A 17,960-nucleotide genomic window follows, 5' to 3' on the forward strand; every position below is an offset into this window, starting at 1 on the left:
CACATAGACATAGAATTACTAGACCGGGAATCCATTTCTATGCTTATTTCCATTTATCCAGAGCCACATCGCAGTCATATTAGGAAAGTCAGTGCTAGTTAGAATAGCACCTCCCAGCTGTGTGGAGGATGGGTTCTAGCAGCAGCCTGTCTGCTTCTCCAGTCTGATCCAGTGTTAACCTGTAGGAGGGTGAGCCTCAGAATCCGTCGCCCGGAGGTACATCGCTGCTCCCCGGGAGGATAAAGGGACAGCATGGAGCGCTAATCCCTCTTACTGGGGACCGAGTCCACCGAGTTGACCAGCGACCTGTCTATCAGCCACTGTCGCCATGACGACCAGAGCTGGATGTGAATGATAGCTTAGGGGAAGGAAGGTTGCCTCTTGTCATGTCCCAACTGTGTCACTGTGTTAAAGGCACTGTCAGATTGAAATATGAAAGGCAGAATCTAACAAACGGGTGAGGGCCATTGGCAGAATAACATACATGAAAAGTAGCAATGTCAAGCATTTGAAACAATATCTAGGAATGCCAAACGGAAAACAAGAACGAGACAACAACGTTGACAAAGTGAGTTGAGGTTACCACCACATTTTGATAGCAGAGTAGAACTGTGTTGACCTTCAGGACCGTTTCGTAACAAGGAACTGTCCTCACCACCGTTTAACGGGTGCCGACATTCCTATACTCCTTCTTTACCGTAAAAACACGTCCGTTTTCCCGGAAACCTACGGTCACTGCTCCTGGGCCAGAATGGGAACACTTAGTTATTTCCTTTGGGAGAAAAAAAAAAAAAAAAAAAGCCACAGCCATGTAACCACAGGGACTTTGAGAATAGCCAAAAGTATTCTGAGGTGTGGCGGCCATTTTGGTTGTTGACTGTGAGGACAGACAGGTGCTCGCTGAGGCTTTCATAGGCCAGAGCAGCATGAATGACATGACATAAAACAGCTCACCATATGTAAACACTACATTTGAAATCATAGAAATGTACCTAGTCACATAGACCTGTTTCCACAGGTTTTTTTCCTGTGAAGCAACCATAAAAGGGGCTTTCGCATCTGGCTCTGGAACACATATTAAGAAGACACATGGCTCCTTGCCAATAGATTTTCAGGGCATTGCATGCTATATGCAGAACACATAATCGTCTACATACAGTGCAGTGCCTCAGGGCTGTAGTAGGGTAGAAAGGAGCTTTACATTTTTATTCATCACACATCAAAACCCGTCAACGTAGATTCACCCGCTCCAATCCTGCCTGTTAGCACAGCTGGGAGAGATTAGGGTCATTCTTTCATCCCAGAGCCAACATGGCGTCGCAGTTGCTGACAACTCACCTGGAAACACATGGTGCCGGCGGTGACTGTACAATACCGCACTGTTTCAATCACACGATACACTCAAGACACAGTGCTGGAGCAAACTAAGCCCCCTCTGCCCCTGGAGACATAGGGTTAGAGCAGGAAGTGGAGGACTGGATAGTGTATGCCACCTCTAAATCTCCTGACACACGGGGGGGGGGTTCCTTTTTAAGGGGGAAAGCAGGAAGCTGGTTGGAGTGATATGGTTGATGTGTGATTTAGTGGGTTAGAGGAGTCATAATATCGCCTGGTGTTCACAGTGAGCCTCGTTGTTCGAGTCAATGGGAAATCTGTTCAACTTTAGGATATACAGGAGATACGCTTTTCAAACGTCTTGCTGTTCACACACAAGTGACGGATTTTCCATGTTGGACATGGAGACACTTTTAGAGATGTATCCACACATTTCATTTCGGTAAATGCAGAAAGAATTTAATTCTCCGGTGACATGTCGACCCTTAGACATAGATATTGCTACTGTAGATACTGCATTGACCGTAGAATCCTGTACTATTAGATAAGGATATGAACACCACAGTGAACCAAATCGCGCGCTGATACTGTTCAGTACAGAGTTGAGAGTGATACTACAGTATGTGGCTTGAGTCGATATAAAGATATAGCTATGCCCCTGATACAGTCCGTGAAAGATAGTATTTTCCTTGAGTAGAGATGTAGGCTTTCAGAGAAATACGATTTTAGGCAGAATGTACCGCACACCCAGAGCTGATTGGTGAAGGTGCTGGAGGCAGAAGGCAAAACTGGAGAAACAGGAAAAATGCAAAAATGCCAGTCAGATGCAAATTTCTTTCCCACTGTTGTTTGTGGAGATATGATCTGAGGAAGGTCGACTGACCGAAACCTCATCCACAATTAAAAGAGACGTTTTCCTGTTTCTCCAGAGAATATGAGTAGATACGGTCCTATGTGACTCGGTCGGTAGAGCATGACTCTTACAACACCAAGGGTCGTGGGTTCGATTTCTGCTGGGGCCACCCATACGAAAAATCTATGCACGCATGACTGTAAGACGCTTTGGATGAAAGCATCTACTATTTATATATTAGATACAGGAGGCATGGTACTAAAGATAGCGGCCGTCTCAGAGTGATATTATTGGACGTGAATAGGATATATGGGGTGTACAACGGTACATTCTCAAAGTGATATGATTTAGCTCAAGTAGGTGACCCTGGATGGGTCCATGGGTGGTACAGTACTCACACTTCCTGTAGTGCCCAGGGACAGATGGTTCATCTGCTGGGAGAGCGGGCCCATCATGTTGGCAGGCTGCATGGACATGGTGTGGTCCATGGCTGGGGTGATCACTGCACCCTGAGGGAGGGGAGAGGGGGAAAGAGGGGAATAGAGGGCATGTTAAGGCAATGGTACCAATCGGTGGGCGAAGAACAAAGTAGCATTTTATACATCAATGGGTTGTTGCGCATCGGCGCAGCAGAGCATCACAGAGTCAATACCGGCCGTTGATGTTGCCGACCGTACTGTACGCGACTGATTCATGGATTGTCTGTAGTCAGCACACATCTCTTCCCCTCATGCTATTGCGACGCGTGTAGCCCTAACAGGCGGCTCGGTAGCGGTAACATGTTCTTTTTCATGAAGCTCTCTGGATGGAACAAGAGGGAATGTGAAGAATTCATGGCTGCTCTTTCATCGCCTTGTCACGGAGCGAGTTGCTTCTCGCTCCTCTCTACCAGCCAAACCTCTGGAGTGAGGCATTCAGAAACAAAGCCTTTTTCCTTGGCTCCGACTCCTTCCTCTTTTACTCGCTTTTCCCTCGCTAATTTGTCTACTGTGTCTATCTGTCTTCCTGTGTGTGTGTGTGTGTGTGTGTCTACACCCTGCTGGTGACTGTGTGGGACGATTGGAGAACAAACTGAGCAGACATGGCCTGTCAGAATCGCTGAGGCTGTCTCCTCCCTGGCGTTCAGAACACTGCTGCTGTGTGGCAGGCCGCTCTCTTTCTCGCTTCCTCTCTCTTTCGCTCTCCCATCACTCTCTCTCTCTCTTCTCTCGCTTTCATTTTCCCTCTCATTCGTTTTCCCTTCCTCTTTTGTTTTCCTCTTTCTCTCTCTCTCTCTCCTATTTTTCTCTCTATAGCTCTCTCTCTCCTGCCTCTCTCTCGCCTGTCTTTCTCTCTCTCGCCCATCTCTCCACTTCCCCCCCCACTGCACGATTGCAAGGCCCAATCCCTCCCGGAGTTTCATCTCAGCAAGAAAGAAGGGAAGGCGGGCTGGAGAGAGGAGGGTGGAGGAGGGTAATGGAAAAGCGGGTGACAGGAGAGAGAGAGATTGGGAGATAAGGGAGAGGGATAAACTGAGAGAGAGAGAGAGATGGGGGATAGAGGAGTGGGGGAGTTAGATGGATATTGGGAGACAGAAAAAGGTGAAGAAGATGGATTGAGGGAGAGACAGGACAGAGCTAAGGATACCTGTAACCGATTCAGCGGCTGACAATGCTTTTATAATGGGAAACGGAGAGGAACGGAAGGGCTTAATTCACAGACGTGTCAGGGAGAGTTAAGCCGATTTATGATTTCGATTTTCTGTGTTTGCGAGAGTGTGTGTGTGTGAGTCTGTCTGTCTGTCTGTCTGTGTGTGTGTGTGTGTGTGTGTGAGTCCAAGGAGAGCCAGCAAAAGAGATGAGAATGATTTGTCTAGTTTGTGTGTGTGTGTTTGTGTGTGTGTTCAAGAACGATATACTAGATAATATATATTCATGAGAATCTGATATGTATGAGGACGTGTTTTTGAGTCTATATTCAATTACTGTTTGTGTCGGTGTGTGTGTATGTCATACTGAGTGTGTATGTCATACTGAGTGTGTGTGTCATACTGAGTGTTTGTGTGTATGTCATACTGAGTGTTTGTGTCATACTGAGTGTGTGTGTCATACTGAGTGTGTGTGTCATACTGAGTGTGTGTGTCATACTGAGTGTTTGTGTGTATGTCATACTGAGTGTTTGTGTCATACTGAGTGTGTGTGTATGTCATACTGAGTGTGTGTGTCATACTGAGTGTTTGTGTGTATGTCATACTGAGTGTTTGTGTCATACTGAGTGTGTGTGTATGTCATACTGAGTGTGTGTGTCATACTGAGTGTGTATGTCATACTGAGTGTTTGTGTGTATGTCATACTGAGTGTTTGTGTCATACTGAGTGTGTGTGTATGTCATACTGAGTGTGTGTGTCATACTGAGTGTGTATGTCATACTGAGTGTTTGTGTGTATGTCATACTGAGTGTTTGTGTCATACTGAGTGTGTGTGTATGTCATACTGAGTGTGTGTGTCATACTGAGTGTGTATGTCATACTGAGTGTTTGTGTGTATGTCATACTGAGTGTTTGTGTCATACTGAGTGTGTGTGTATGTCATACTGAGTGTGTGTGTATGTCATACTGAGTGTGTGTGTATGTCATACTGAGTGTGTGTGTCATACTGAGTGTGTGTGTATGGCATACTGAGTGTGTATGTCATACTGAGTGTGTATGTCATACTGAGTGTGTGTGTGTCATACTGAGTGTGTATGTCATACTGAGTGTGTATGTCATACTGAGTGTGTGTGTGTGTGTCATACTGAGTGTGTGTGTGTGTGTATGTCATACTGAGTGTGTGTGTCTATGTCATACTGAGTGTGTATGTCATACTGAGTGTGTGTGTCTATGTCATACTGAGTGTGTATGTCATACTGAGTGTGTGTGTATGTCATACTGAGTGTTTGTGTATGTCATACTGAGTGTGTGTGTCTATGTCATACTGAGTGTGTGTGTATGTCATACTGAGTGTGTGTGTGTATGTCATACTGTGTGTGTATGTCATACTGAGTGTATGTGTCATACTGAGTGTGTGTGTCATACTGAGTGTGTGTCATACTGAGTGTGTGTGTCATACTGAGTGTGTGTGTCTATGTCATACTGAGTGTGTATGTCATACTGAGTGTTTGTGTATGTCATACTGAGTGTTTGTGTATGTCATACTGAGTGTGTGTGTCTATGTCATACTGAGTGTGTATGTCATACTGAGTGTGTGTGTGTGTGTGTGTCATACTGAGTGTGTATGTCATACTGAGTGTGTGTGTGTGTGTATGTCATACTGAGAGTGTGTGCGTGTGTATGTCATACTGAGTGTGTGTGTATGTCATACTGTGTGTGTATGTCATACTGAGTGTGTGTGTGTATGTCATACTGCGTGTGTGTGTATGTCATACTGAGTGTGTATGTGTATGTCATACTGAGTGTGTGTGTGTGTGTCATACTGAGTGTGTATATCATACTGAGTGTGTATATCATACTGAGTGTGTGTGTGTGTGTCATACTGAGTGTGTATGTCATACTGAGTGTGTGTGTGTGTGTCATACTGAGTGTGTATGTCATACTGAGTGTGTGTGTCTGTCATACTGAGTGTGTGTGTATCATACTGAGTGTGTGTGTGTGTATCATACTGAGTGTGTGTGCGTCTGTATGTCATACTGAGTGTGTTTGTGTCATACTGAGTGTGTATGTCATACTGAGTGTGTATGTGTGTCACACTGAGTGTGTGTGTGTATATCATACTGAGAGTGTGTGCATCTGTATGGCATACTGAGTGTGTGTGTCATACTGAGTGTGTGTGTGTGTGTGTGTCATACTGAGTGTGTATGTCATACTGAGTGTGTGTGTGTGTGTATGTCATACTGAGAGTGTGTGCGTGTGTATGTCATACTGAGTGTGTGTGTATGTCATACTGTGTGTGTATGTCATACTGAGTGTGTGTGTGTATGTCATACTGCGTGTGTGTGTATGTCATACTGAGTGTGTATGTGTATGTCATACTGAGTGTGTGTGTGTGTGTCATACTGAGTGTGTATATCATACTGAGTGTGTATATCATACTGAGTGTGTGTGTGTGTGTCATACTGAGTGTGTATGTCATACTGAGTGTGTGTGTGTGTGTCATACTGAGTGTGTATGTCATACTGAGTGTGTGTGTCTGTCATACTGAGTGTGTGTGTATCATACTGAGTGTGTGTGTGTGTATCATACTGAGTGTGTGTGCGTCTGTATGTCATACTGAGTGTGTTTGTGTCATACTGAGTGTGTATGTCATACTGAGTGTGTATGTGTGTCACACTGAGTGTGTGTGTGTATATCATACTGAGAGTGTGTGCATCTGTATGGCATACTGAGTGTGTGTGTATCATACTGAGTGTGTGTGTGTGTATATCATACTGAGTGTGTGTGTGTATATCATACTGAGTGTGTGTGTGTGTATATCATACTGAGTGTGTGTGCGTCTGTATGTCATACTGAGTGAGTGTGTGTATGTCATACTGAGTGTGTATGTGTGTCATACTGAGTGTGTATGTGTGTCATACTGAGTGTGTGTGTGTATATCATACTGAGTGTGTGTGTGTATATCATACTGAGTGTGTGTGCGTCTGTATGGCATACTGAGTGTGTGTGTATCATACTGAGTGTGTGTGTGTATGTCATACTGAGTGTGTGTGTGTATGTCATACTGAGTGTGTATGTGTGTCATACTGAGTGTGTACATACACACTGAGTGTGTATGTGTGTATGTCATACTGATTGTGTATGTGTGTCATACGGACTGTGTGTGTGTGTGTATCATACTGAGTGAGTGTGTGTATGTCATACTGAGTGAGTGTGTGTATGTCATACTGAGTGTGTATGTGTGTCATACTGAGTGTGTGCGCGTCTGTATGTCATACTGAGTGAGTGTGTGTATGTCATACTGAGTGTGTATGTGTGTCATACTGAGTGTGTGTGTATGTCATACTGAGTGTGTGTGTATGTCATACTGAGTGTGTATGTGTATATCATACTGAGTGTGTGTGCGTCTGTATGGCATACTGAGTGTGTGTGTATGTCATACTGAGTGTGTGTGTGTATATCATACTGAGTGTGTGTGCGTCTGTATGGCATACTGAGTGTGTGTGTATGTCATACTGAGTGAGTGTGTGTATGTCATACTGAGTGTGTGTGTGTATATCATACTGAGTGTGTGTGTGTATATCATACTGAGTGTGTGTGCGTCTGTATGGCATACTGAGTGTGTGTGTATGTCATACTGAGTGAGTGTGTGTATGTCAAACTGAGTGTGTATGTGTGTCATACTGAGTGTGTACATACACACTGAGTGTGTATGTGTGTATGTCATACTGATTGTGTATGTGTGTCATACGGACTGTGTGTGTGTGTGTATCATACTGAGTGTGTGTGTATGTCACACTGACTGTGTGTGTATACTGAGTGTGTGTGTGTATCATACTGAGTGTGTGTGTATGTCACACTGACTGTGTGTGTGTATACTGAGTGTGTGTGGGTTGCTAACAGGAGAAGCAGATAAACTGTAGCTAGTTAGTTAAAGATGGCGAGGTGTCAGACATCAAGGCTGTTAGACGGGCTGTAATGCCCCCGTTCTGATGTGCAGCAGGCTTTACAGACAAACCCCTGATTGAGCTGGCTAACTGTAACTGGCTCCTAATACCAGGATTGCCCACCTTCATAATGTATGTATTGTGCACCACCACCAAAGCACCCGCAGAGGAAAAAAAGGTTAGGCTACTGGTGTTTGGGAAATTGCACAAGTCATTCAGTGATAGTGTGTGTGTGTGTGTGTGTGTGTGTTTATGGTGAGCAGCATGCTATTTCAGAAAGTCTTTGTGTGCTGCCTTCCATGGCTGCACCAGGTTCCAAGGCCCCGGGCACCTTTCCAGGCTTGTAAGCCCTAAGACGGGAGGCTGGATTGTGGAGTCTATTTCTCTAATCCACAACATGAATCCCACCTAGGGCTATCAGACAGGTCTGCCCTTGCAGCAGCCTACCTACGAGACCCCAGGTGGTGAAGGCTAAGACACAAGTCTGAGGTACAACAATGACCCACTGTGACAGGAGGTGTTGGAATTTTTTCTTCTTTGACTACGCCTAGAGATCCTCCCCTATCTCATTTTCCAGAGGGTCCTTAATGAACAATAACCACAGAGAGTGACCGAACTGAAACAAAAGAAACGATGAGACAAACGGGGACACTCTCGAGACAAATACAGAGACTATAAGCATTTCAAAAAGATCTTCACACAATATACTGCAGCAGTGGGGCAGTATCATACTAAATGATGTGTTCGCGGACACACCGATGACCCCACAAGTGAACAAAAAAGCAATTTAGGCATGCCCACACTGTGACTGTGATATGCTCTGGCGAGACTACCTCACCGCCCCCAGATGTGCGTTGGCTGCAGCAGCCGCCCTGACCGTCACAGCACTTTTACGACATGCCTCTGACTGTCTCACTGTCCCATGCGAGTGCCTGGAAACTCTGGCGTGGTGATTTACAACGTCGGGGATGGCAGCGGTTGCCGTGGTAATGCGTAGCAAAAACAAAAACGCTGGCTCGGCGTTCCCTGAAGCCGCCTTGGAATCTGTGTGGGGCTTTGATTTGAATCTAATGGTCAGAGTCAGAGCAATTGATGTTTTATGGAGGTGGAAGAAATAGCATGGGGAATGAACACATTTCTCCACATTGATCTTGTAGAATCAAAATGTAATGTATTGTCTGACAAAACATGCTGCGTTCAACACTACAAGCCAGTAAAACATCAATATCACTAATAATATCAATACTAATCTGATCCCAGATCCGTTTGTGCTTTTGCCTTATACGCCATTGTCATTATCAAACCAAATGTTCAGCATGACAATTCCATTAGGAGTTGGCAAGAGAGCAGACACAGGCTATATCTGTACATCTTCTATACACCAAACCAACAGTCGACAACTCAGAACAGACATCAACCGTTGCAACCATATTTGCTGGCAGCGACACAGTAGCTGAAGGGAAAACCAGCAGAGCCATTTTACGGAATGAGCGCGCGCACAATGAGAGCAGCTCAAGGACAACCGGAGACCAGGCCCGAGGCCCAGGCTCAAATTCTGCCAACGAATAAAATTCACAACATAACGTTCTCCCCCTGAACCAAAGTGCATCATACAGCGGGATGATTCAGTGCCTTCCATGAAGGGAGACAGTTAAGGTTTGAAGTGGCTGCAAGGAAGACCGACTACGTTACAACGCAGAGGAATTCAGTGAACATGGTGTAACTTCTACTGAACAAACATGAAATACATACTAAAACAGCATACTGGAGTGAGCACATATATCAAGGGTGCATACTGCATATCAGTCACTTGGGAAAATCAACAATGTTGCAGTTGGCTAGTTTAATCTGCTGCAGTAGTTTGGCAGAGTGGGGTGTGTGTGTTTGCCTGTGTGCATCTTACTGTGTGTTTGCTGTAGCAGGGGCCGTGTGAAACTGGCTAGGGTTCTAAACTGCATTTTTTAAATCCAAAATAAATATATCCTACCGTTAGAGTGTCAGTTAGTCAAATTTCTGCCCTGCTAGAGCTGCCCTGGTCAACTGTAAGTGCTGTTATTTTGAAGTAGAAACGTCTCGGAGCAACAGCGGCTCAGCCACGAATTGGTAGGCCACACAAGCTCACAGAACGGGTCTGCCGAGTGCTGAAGCGCGTAGCGAGTTAAAATCGTCTGTCCTTGGATGCAATCCTCACTACCAAGTTCCAAACTGCCTCTGAAAGCAACTTCAGCACAAGAACTGTTCGTCGGGAGCTTCAGGTAATGGGTTTCCATGGCTGAGCAGCCGCACGCACACAAGCCTAAGATCCCCATGTGCAATGTCAAGCGTCGGCTGGAGTGGTGTAAAGCTCGCCGCCATTGGACTCTGGAGCAGTGGAAACGCGTTCTTTGGAGTGATGAATCACGCTTCACCGTCTGGCAGTACGACGGACGAATCTGGGTTTGGCGGATGCCAAGAGAACGCTACCTGCCCCAATGCATAGTGCCCACTGTAAAGTTTGGTGGAGGAGGAATAATGGTCTGGGGCTGTTTTTTATGGTTTCTGGCTAGGCCCCGTAGTTACAGTGAAGGGAAATATTAACGCTACAGCGTACAATGACATTCTAGACGATTGTGTGCATCCAACTTTGTGGCAACAGTTTGGGGAAGGCCCTTTCCTGTTTCAGCATGACAATGCGCCCGTGCACAAAGCGAAGCCCAGACAGAAATGGTTTGTCTAGATTGGAGTGGAAGAACTTGACTGGCTTGCACAGAGCCCTAACCTCGACCCCATCAAAATCCTTTGGGATGAATTGGAATGCCGACTGCGAGTCAAGCCTAACCGCCAAACATCAGTGCCTGACCTCACTATTGCTCTTGTGGCTGAATGGAAGCAAGTATCCGCAGAAATGTTCCAACATCTAGTGGAAAGCCTACGCAGAAGAGTGGAGGCTGTTATAGCAGCAAAGGGGAGACCAACTCCATATTAATGCCCATGATGTTGGAATGAGATGTTTGACGAGCAGGTGTCCACATACTTTTGGTCATGTAGCGTATCTTAGTGCACTGGCAGACAATTTTGATTATTTAAACAAAACAAAAAAGGCTTGATAGGGTAAGAAATTCTTATTTCATGTTATTTGATCCTAATAAGACATCTTACCAAGACAAATTATCTTAGTGCTCTGGCAGATCATTTTGCTTACTTAAAAAAAGGCTTGAAAAAGGCTTGAAACAAGTCAGAATATCTTAGAACAATACAAATTATCTTTATGTATTTTCCGGATAAGCTAAATCATCGCACTCACCAAGAAAATGCATTTACTAGTTTTTAGTTGAACTCAACTCAAGCAATTTTAACTTCATTACCTCAATACAATAACATCTAGGTAACACTAACATTGTTTGCAGTGTAGTCTACTCAACTACCCCAGGTCTGCTGCTGACTGATCTACTGCAGGCATTACCTCACAGCCCAAGTACTGCTGGCAACACCACCCTCCCAGCTGGCATGTACACCACACCACAGCTTCAAAGAACCTCAGTACTGGAAGGGACAGGTGAGAGTGCGAGAGATGAAGAGAGAGAGCGAGAGAGAGAGAGGAGTGAGAGAGAGAGAGGAGATGGAGTGAGACAGGAGATGGAGAAGAGAGAGAGAGAGGAGGAGACAGTGTGAGAGAGAATGATACAGGGAAAGATAATACGGAGAGAGAGAGAGAAAAAGTGAAGGACTGGGAGAGAAAGAAGCGAGTTGAAGCCGGTTTTTTTTTAACGGCAATTGAAAACAAGCTGTCATTTTTCTTTTGAAGCTTTCGCTCTAAGCACTTCTCGTCCAAGGATACACACATTTCTGCAAACTGTTTGTCTTTTCATTTGTCCCTCTCTCTCCCCATCTCCTAACAAAGCGCAACGCTGAGGGATAGAGCACTCGGGCTACGGTTGTCAAACTCAATCCAGTGAGATAAACAAGATGCACTGCTGTTTCTACCATGTCACAGCAGCCCGCAAACTCTTAACTCAAAGAGCACTTTCAATTCTCACTTATCGTGTAACTCCTTCAAAATTCAAACTGCCACCGACAGCAGCACACTAGCATACCTGGGTTCACAGAGTATTCAAAATCATTTTTGTCTAATGTAGTCTGGCCCAGGGGTGCGAAAACTGAAGTGACGACCCGCCCTTGCTGCCTCTGCCTGCCTAGCCCGGCTCCCCTCTCTCCACTGGGTTTCTCTGCCTCTGACCCTATTATGGGGGCTGAGTCACTGGCTTACTAGTGCTCTTCCATGCCGTCCCTAGGAGGGGTGCGTCACATCGTGCCAGGCCTTTTCCCGCTATACTCGACTTGAGAGGGTTGAATCTGTGACGTGATCTCCTTGAGCAGCTTGTGCGGTGGAGGAGAGCTTCGTGGGCTTTACTCGGCCTTGTCTCAGGGTAGTACGTCGGTGGTCTGTTGATATCCCTCTAGTGGTGTGGGGGCTGTGCTTTGGCAAAGTGGGTGGGGTTATATCCTGCCTGGTTTGCCCTGTCTGGGGGTATCGTCGGACAGGGCCACAGCGTCCGCTGACCCCCAACGTCTCAGCCTCCATTATCTATGCTGCAATAGTCTCTGTGCCAGGGGGCTAGGGTCAGCCATGCTCGGTTATGAAAAGCCAACTGACATTTACTCCTGAGCTACTGACCTGTTGCAACATGTGTGATTATTATTTGACCCTGCTGGTCACCTATGAACGTTTGAACATCTTGAAGAACGATCTGGCCTTAATGGCCATGTACTCTTGTAATGTCCACCCGACACAGCCAGAACAGGAACCCAGGTCTGCGCTCTAGTGTAGTTATTCTGATTGGTTGTGGCAATGTCCTCTCTCTCTACCACGCTCCGCCGCCTCCATATTGCGCAGACACCAGGCGAACACTCCCCCCAGAATGGCCCACTGGTTAAACATGCTGTGCACGCCAACAGCCCCAAATTGCAGCACAATCAATTGGTTTAATACTTGAAGTAGCCCCTGAACGCTAGGCTAGCACGCTCCGCTAGTTCAATGTGTTTCATTGGATCGGCGGCACGGGGGGGACGACCACAATGTGGCCAGGTATAGGAAGAATACAAGTGCAGACATAAGGAGACAGGTTGGGTGGTGGTCAAGTGGAGGGAGGTTGAAGGGGGGGAAGCTGGGGTTAGGGCATGGGCACTGGGCGGTCTGGTGGACTGTGGATGCAGCGCCATTGGAACAAGGCCATACGGACAGAGAGAAACACACTGGTCTATAGGGAGGGAGCAGAGGGGACGCTACTGTATTTGTTTTCTTTTTATTTAACCTTTATTCATACAGGTTTTTCTCATTGAGATAACATCTCTTTTCCAAGAGAGACCTGGTCCAATAGCAGCACCTATTCTATTATAGGCCATGCCAATAGTCACAATAGAAGACTATAGATTAAGATGCAATCTCTCACACACCTACTGTATTCATAAACACACCCATACTGTGCAGTAAACAGCATAAACCCCAGACACTAATACCTAACCACTACACACACACACACACACACACACACACACACACACACACACACACACACACACACACACACACACACACACACACACACACACACACACACACACACACACACACACACACACACACACACACACACACAAGCCATGCATTGATCCTCTCCTCTCTGTAGCACCAGGGACCCCCGTCCCGTCATGGCGGCTGGCTGGCTGGCTAGGAGAGGGAAGGAGAGGAGCTGGCTGGGGGGCTGGAGGAGTGGTGCCCCGCTGGGGCCAGATTACATGTTGCTTGTCTCCCAGCGTGGGGGTAACTGAGACGGGGAGGCTAGGTGGTGATGGTCGCAGCAGGGAGCAGCAGTAGGGTAGTAGGTGGTAGGAGGGCTTCTCTATGGATAGTGGTGTTGGTGGTGATGGTAGATCAGGAACTATAGTGTTGCATTGTTCCGGCTTGGCCGGCATCACATATGTACAGTAGTCGTCTTTGATACTGCCTGTGTGTAAATTATCTCACTCACTAGGAAACCCTAAATGCTCTAAGTAGGTATGATGTAGTGCATGAAGACCAGCGGGATGGTAGTCCTGTGTAGTTCAGTTGGTAGAGCACGGCACTTGCAACCCCAGGGTTGTGGGTTTGATTCCCACGGGGAACAAGTATGAAAAAAGTATGAAAATGTATGCACCCACAACCCTGGTAAGTTGCTCTGGATAGGAGTGTCTGCTGTTTTTTCGCGTTGTTCGTAACTTGTTTTGTACATAATGTTGCTGCTACCGTCTCTTTTGAATGAAAAGAGCTTCTGGACATCAGAACTGGGAATACTCACCTCAAATTGGATGAGGAGTTCTTCTTCAATGAGTGGGACGCGAGGGATATACTACGAACACCCGACCAGGCCCAGATCCCCGTGATTCACTGGAAAAGGAAACGTAGGTTTCGCGGAAAGAGACCAGGATGCCTTGTGAGGATCAGGCGATGAGTGGCTAATCTGCCCTTGCCCTCCGTTCTGGTAGCTAACGTTCAATCGCTGGGAAATAAATGGGACGAACTGAAAGCACGTATATCCTACCAACGGGACATTAAAAACTGTAATATCTTATGTTTCACCGAGTTGTGTCTGAATGACGACATTAAGAACATACAGCTGGCGGGTTATACACTCTATCAGCAGGACAGAACAGCATCCTCTGGTAAGACACAGGGTTAAGGCACATTTGTAAACAATAGCTGGTGCACAATATCTAAGGAAGTCTCAGGATTTTGCTCGCCTGAGGTAGAGTATCTCATGATAAGCTGTAGACCACACTATCTACCAAGAGAGTTTTCATCTGTATTTTTCGTAGCTGTCTACATACCACCACAGATCGAGGCTGGTACTAAAACCGCACTCAATGAGCTGTATTCCGCCATAAGCAAACAGGAAAGCGCTCATCCAGAGGCAGTGCTCCTAGTGGCCGGGGACTTTAATGCAGGGAAACTTAAATCAGTTTTACCTCATTTCTATCAGCATGTTAAATGTGCAACCAGAGGGAAAACAATTCTAGACCACCTTTACTCCACACACAGAGACGCGTACACAGCTCTCCCTCGCCCTCCATTTGGCAAATCTGACCATAACTCTATCCGACTGATTCCTACTTACAAACAGATGAAGCATGCTAAACTACAGGACTGTTATGCTAGCACAGACTGGAATATGTTCCGGGATTCTTCCGATGGCATTGAGGAGTACACCACATCAGTCACTGGCTTTATCAATAAGTGCATCGAGGACGTCGTCCCCACAGTGACTGTACGTACATACCACAACCAGAAGCCATGGAATACAGGCAACATTCGCACTGAGCTAAAAGGTAGAGCTGCCGCTTTCAAGGAGCGGGACTCTAACCTGGAAGCTTATAAGAAATCCCGCTATGCCTTCCGACGAACCATCAAACAGGCAAAGCATCAATACACGACTAAGATCGAATCGTACTACACCGGCTCCAACACTCGTTGGATGTGGCAGGGCTTGCAAACTATTACAGACTACAAAGGGAAGTACAGCCGAGAGCTGCCCAGTGACACAAGCCTACCAGACAAGCTAAATAACTTCTATGCTCGCTTCGAGGCAAGTAACACTGAAATATGCATGAGAGCATCAGCTGTTCCGGATGTCTGTGATCATGCTCTCCGCAGCCAATGTGAGTAAGACCTTTAAACAGGTCAACATTCACAAGGCCGCTGGGCCAGACGGATTACCAAGACGTGTACTCCGAGCATGAGCTGACCAACTGGAAAGTGTCTTCACTGACATTTTCAACCTCTCCCTGTCTGAGTCTGTAATACCTACATGTTTCAAGCAGACCACCATAGTCCCTGTGCCCAAGAACACTAAGGTAACCTGCCTAAATGACTACCGACCCGTAGCACTCACATCTGTAGCCAAGAAATGCTGGTCATGGCTCACATCAACACCATTATACCAGAAACCCTAGACCCACTCCAATTTGCATACCGCACCAACAGATCCACAGATGATGCAATCTCTATTGCACTCCACACTGCCCTTTCCCACCTGGACAAAAGGAACACCTATGTGAGAATACTATTCATTGACTACAGCTCAGAGTTCAACACCATAGTGCTCTCAAAGCTCATCAATAAGCTAAGGACCCTGGGACTAAACACCTCCCTCTGCAACTGGATCCTGGACTTCCTGACGGGCCACCCCCAAGTGGTAAGGGTAGGTAAAAACACATCCGCCACACTGATCCCCCACACAGGGGCCCCTCAGGGGAGTGTGCTCAGTCCCCTCCTGTACTTCCTGTGCACTCATGACAGCATGGCCAGGCACGACTCCAACACCATCATTAAGTTTGCTGATGACACAACAGTGGTAGGCCTGATCACCGACAACAATGAGACAGCCTATAGGGAGGAGGTCAGACAACCTCTCCCTCAACATGATCAAGACGATGGATATTATTGTGGACTACAGGAAAAGGAGGACCGAGCGAGCCCCCATTCTCATCGACGGGGCTGTAGTGGAGCAGGTTGAGAGCTTCAAGTTCCTTGGCGTCCACATCACCAACAAATGAACATGGTCCAAGCACACCAAGACAGTCGTGAAGAGGGCACGACAAAACCTATTCCCCCAGGAGACTGAAAAGATTTGGCATGGGTCCTCAGATCCTCAAAAGGTTTTACAGCTGCACCATCGAGAGCATCCTGAAAGGTTGCATCACTGCCTGGTATGGCAACTACATAATTACATCAATTACCTCAACACCGGTGCCCCCCACACATTTACACATTGACTCTGTACCGATACCCCCTGTATATAGCCCCGCTATTGTTATTTACTGCTGCTCTTTAATTATTTGTTATCCTATTCTCTTACTTTTTTAGGGATTTTCTTAAAACTGCATTGTTTTTTAAGGGCTTGTAAGTGAGCATTTCACTTTAAGGTCTACTACACCTGTTGTATTCGGCGCATGTGACCTTTAAAATTTGATTTTAATATCCCTACTCTGTCACACCCTGATCTATTTCACCTGTCTTTGTGCTCGTCTCCACCCGCCTCCAGGTGTCGCCCATCTTCCTCATCATCCCCTGTGTGTTTATACCTGTGTTCTCTGTTTGTCTGTTGCCAGTTCGTTTTGTTTATGAAACTTACCAGCGTTTGTTCCCCTGCTCCTGTCTGTTTCTTGCTCCTGTTTCCTAGTCTTTCCCGGTTTTGAATCTTCTGCCTGCCCTGACCCTGAGCCTGGCGTCCATTCTATACCTTGCCCCACCTCACTGGATTATTGACCCCTGCCTGCCCTGACCCTGAGACTGTCTGCCGTTCTGGACCCTTTGCACCTTCTCTGGATTACTGACCCCTGCCTGTCTTTAACCTGTCGTTTGCCTGCCCCTGTACTAGAAATAAACGTTTCTTTCTTCGACACTGTTTGCATCTGGGTCATACATGAAACCTGATATACTCTCTCCAAAACATCAGGCTGCATTTTCAGTCCCTCACATTAGTGCAATATTGATAACACGGCAATAGCCTAACACATCACAATGACACCCGTATAAAAAGCTACATACTGCAGTAAAGCTCAGGGCCAGGATGGGAGATTGGATGCAACAGCAGCAGAACCATTAGGAGCTCTGAAAGCATCAGCTCTCATGAACAACTCATGCAGGCTGCTCTAATGCACAAGACCTACCAGATTGCCTCTTACCTAAACAAGAGACTAAGTTGTCCTGAAGTGGGATTCAGTCGGTAGCATTACAGTATGTGCTATTGTAATGTTATTATTAGCTGCCTAGCGTGAAAAACGCCTGAAACCAAATTAATGAAATAAACAACTATACACACTAGTAGTTAGGAGTTAGGTATAATTGAGGTTGTATTCTAGCTGGAACGGTTGAGTTTGAGATCCGTTGAACTTGCGGATGATAAATATTTACGGTTAATATGACATGAAAAACGCTGGTCCTCTGTAGCTCAGTTGGTAGAGCGTGGCGTCTTCTGCAAAGGCAGAATAGTTGGCTTGATTCCCAGGACCACCCGCATGTAACATGTACGCACACGTGACTGTAAGTCACTTTGGATAAAAGGGTCTGCTAAATGGCATATATTATTAAATATTTTTTTTCCGGAATTTAGCAGATGCTCTTAACCAGAGCGACTTACAGTAATGAGTACACACATTTCTATACTGGTCCCTCGTGGGAATC

General features: G+C 46.2%; 1 protein-coding gene across 3 annotated transcripts in view; it reads right to left on the reverse strand.

Annotated features, from left to right (window-relative positions):
• LOC139558804 (RNA-binding motif, single-stranded-interacting protein 3-like) overlaps positions 1–17,960 on the reverse strand; it is a 351,557-nt gene that overhangs the window by 15,399 nt on the left and 318,198 nt on the right. For all 3 annotated transcript variants that reach the window (XM_071374246.1, XM_071374247.1, XM_071374248.1), the window contains one exon: positions 2,587–2,697. In XM_071374246.1, the coding sequence (XP_071230347.1) occupies positions 2,587–2,697 (111 nt within the window). The remainder of the gene's footprint in view (positions 1–2,586; positions 2,698–17,960) is intronic.

The sequence above is a fragment of the Salvelinus alpinus genome, chromosome 29, assembly GCF_045679555.1.
Source record: "Salvelinus alpinus chromosome 29, SLU_Salpinus.1, whole genome shotgun sequence".
In the NCBI taxonomy this organism is placed as follows: Eukaryota; Metazoa; Chordata; class Actinopteri; order Salmoniformes; family Salmonidae; genus Salvelinus; species Salvelinus alpinus.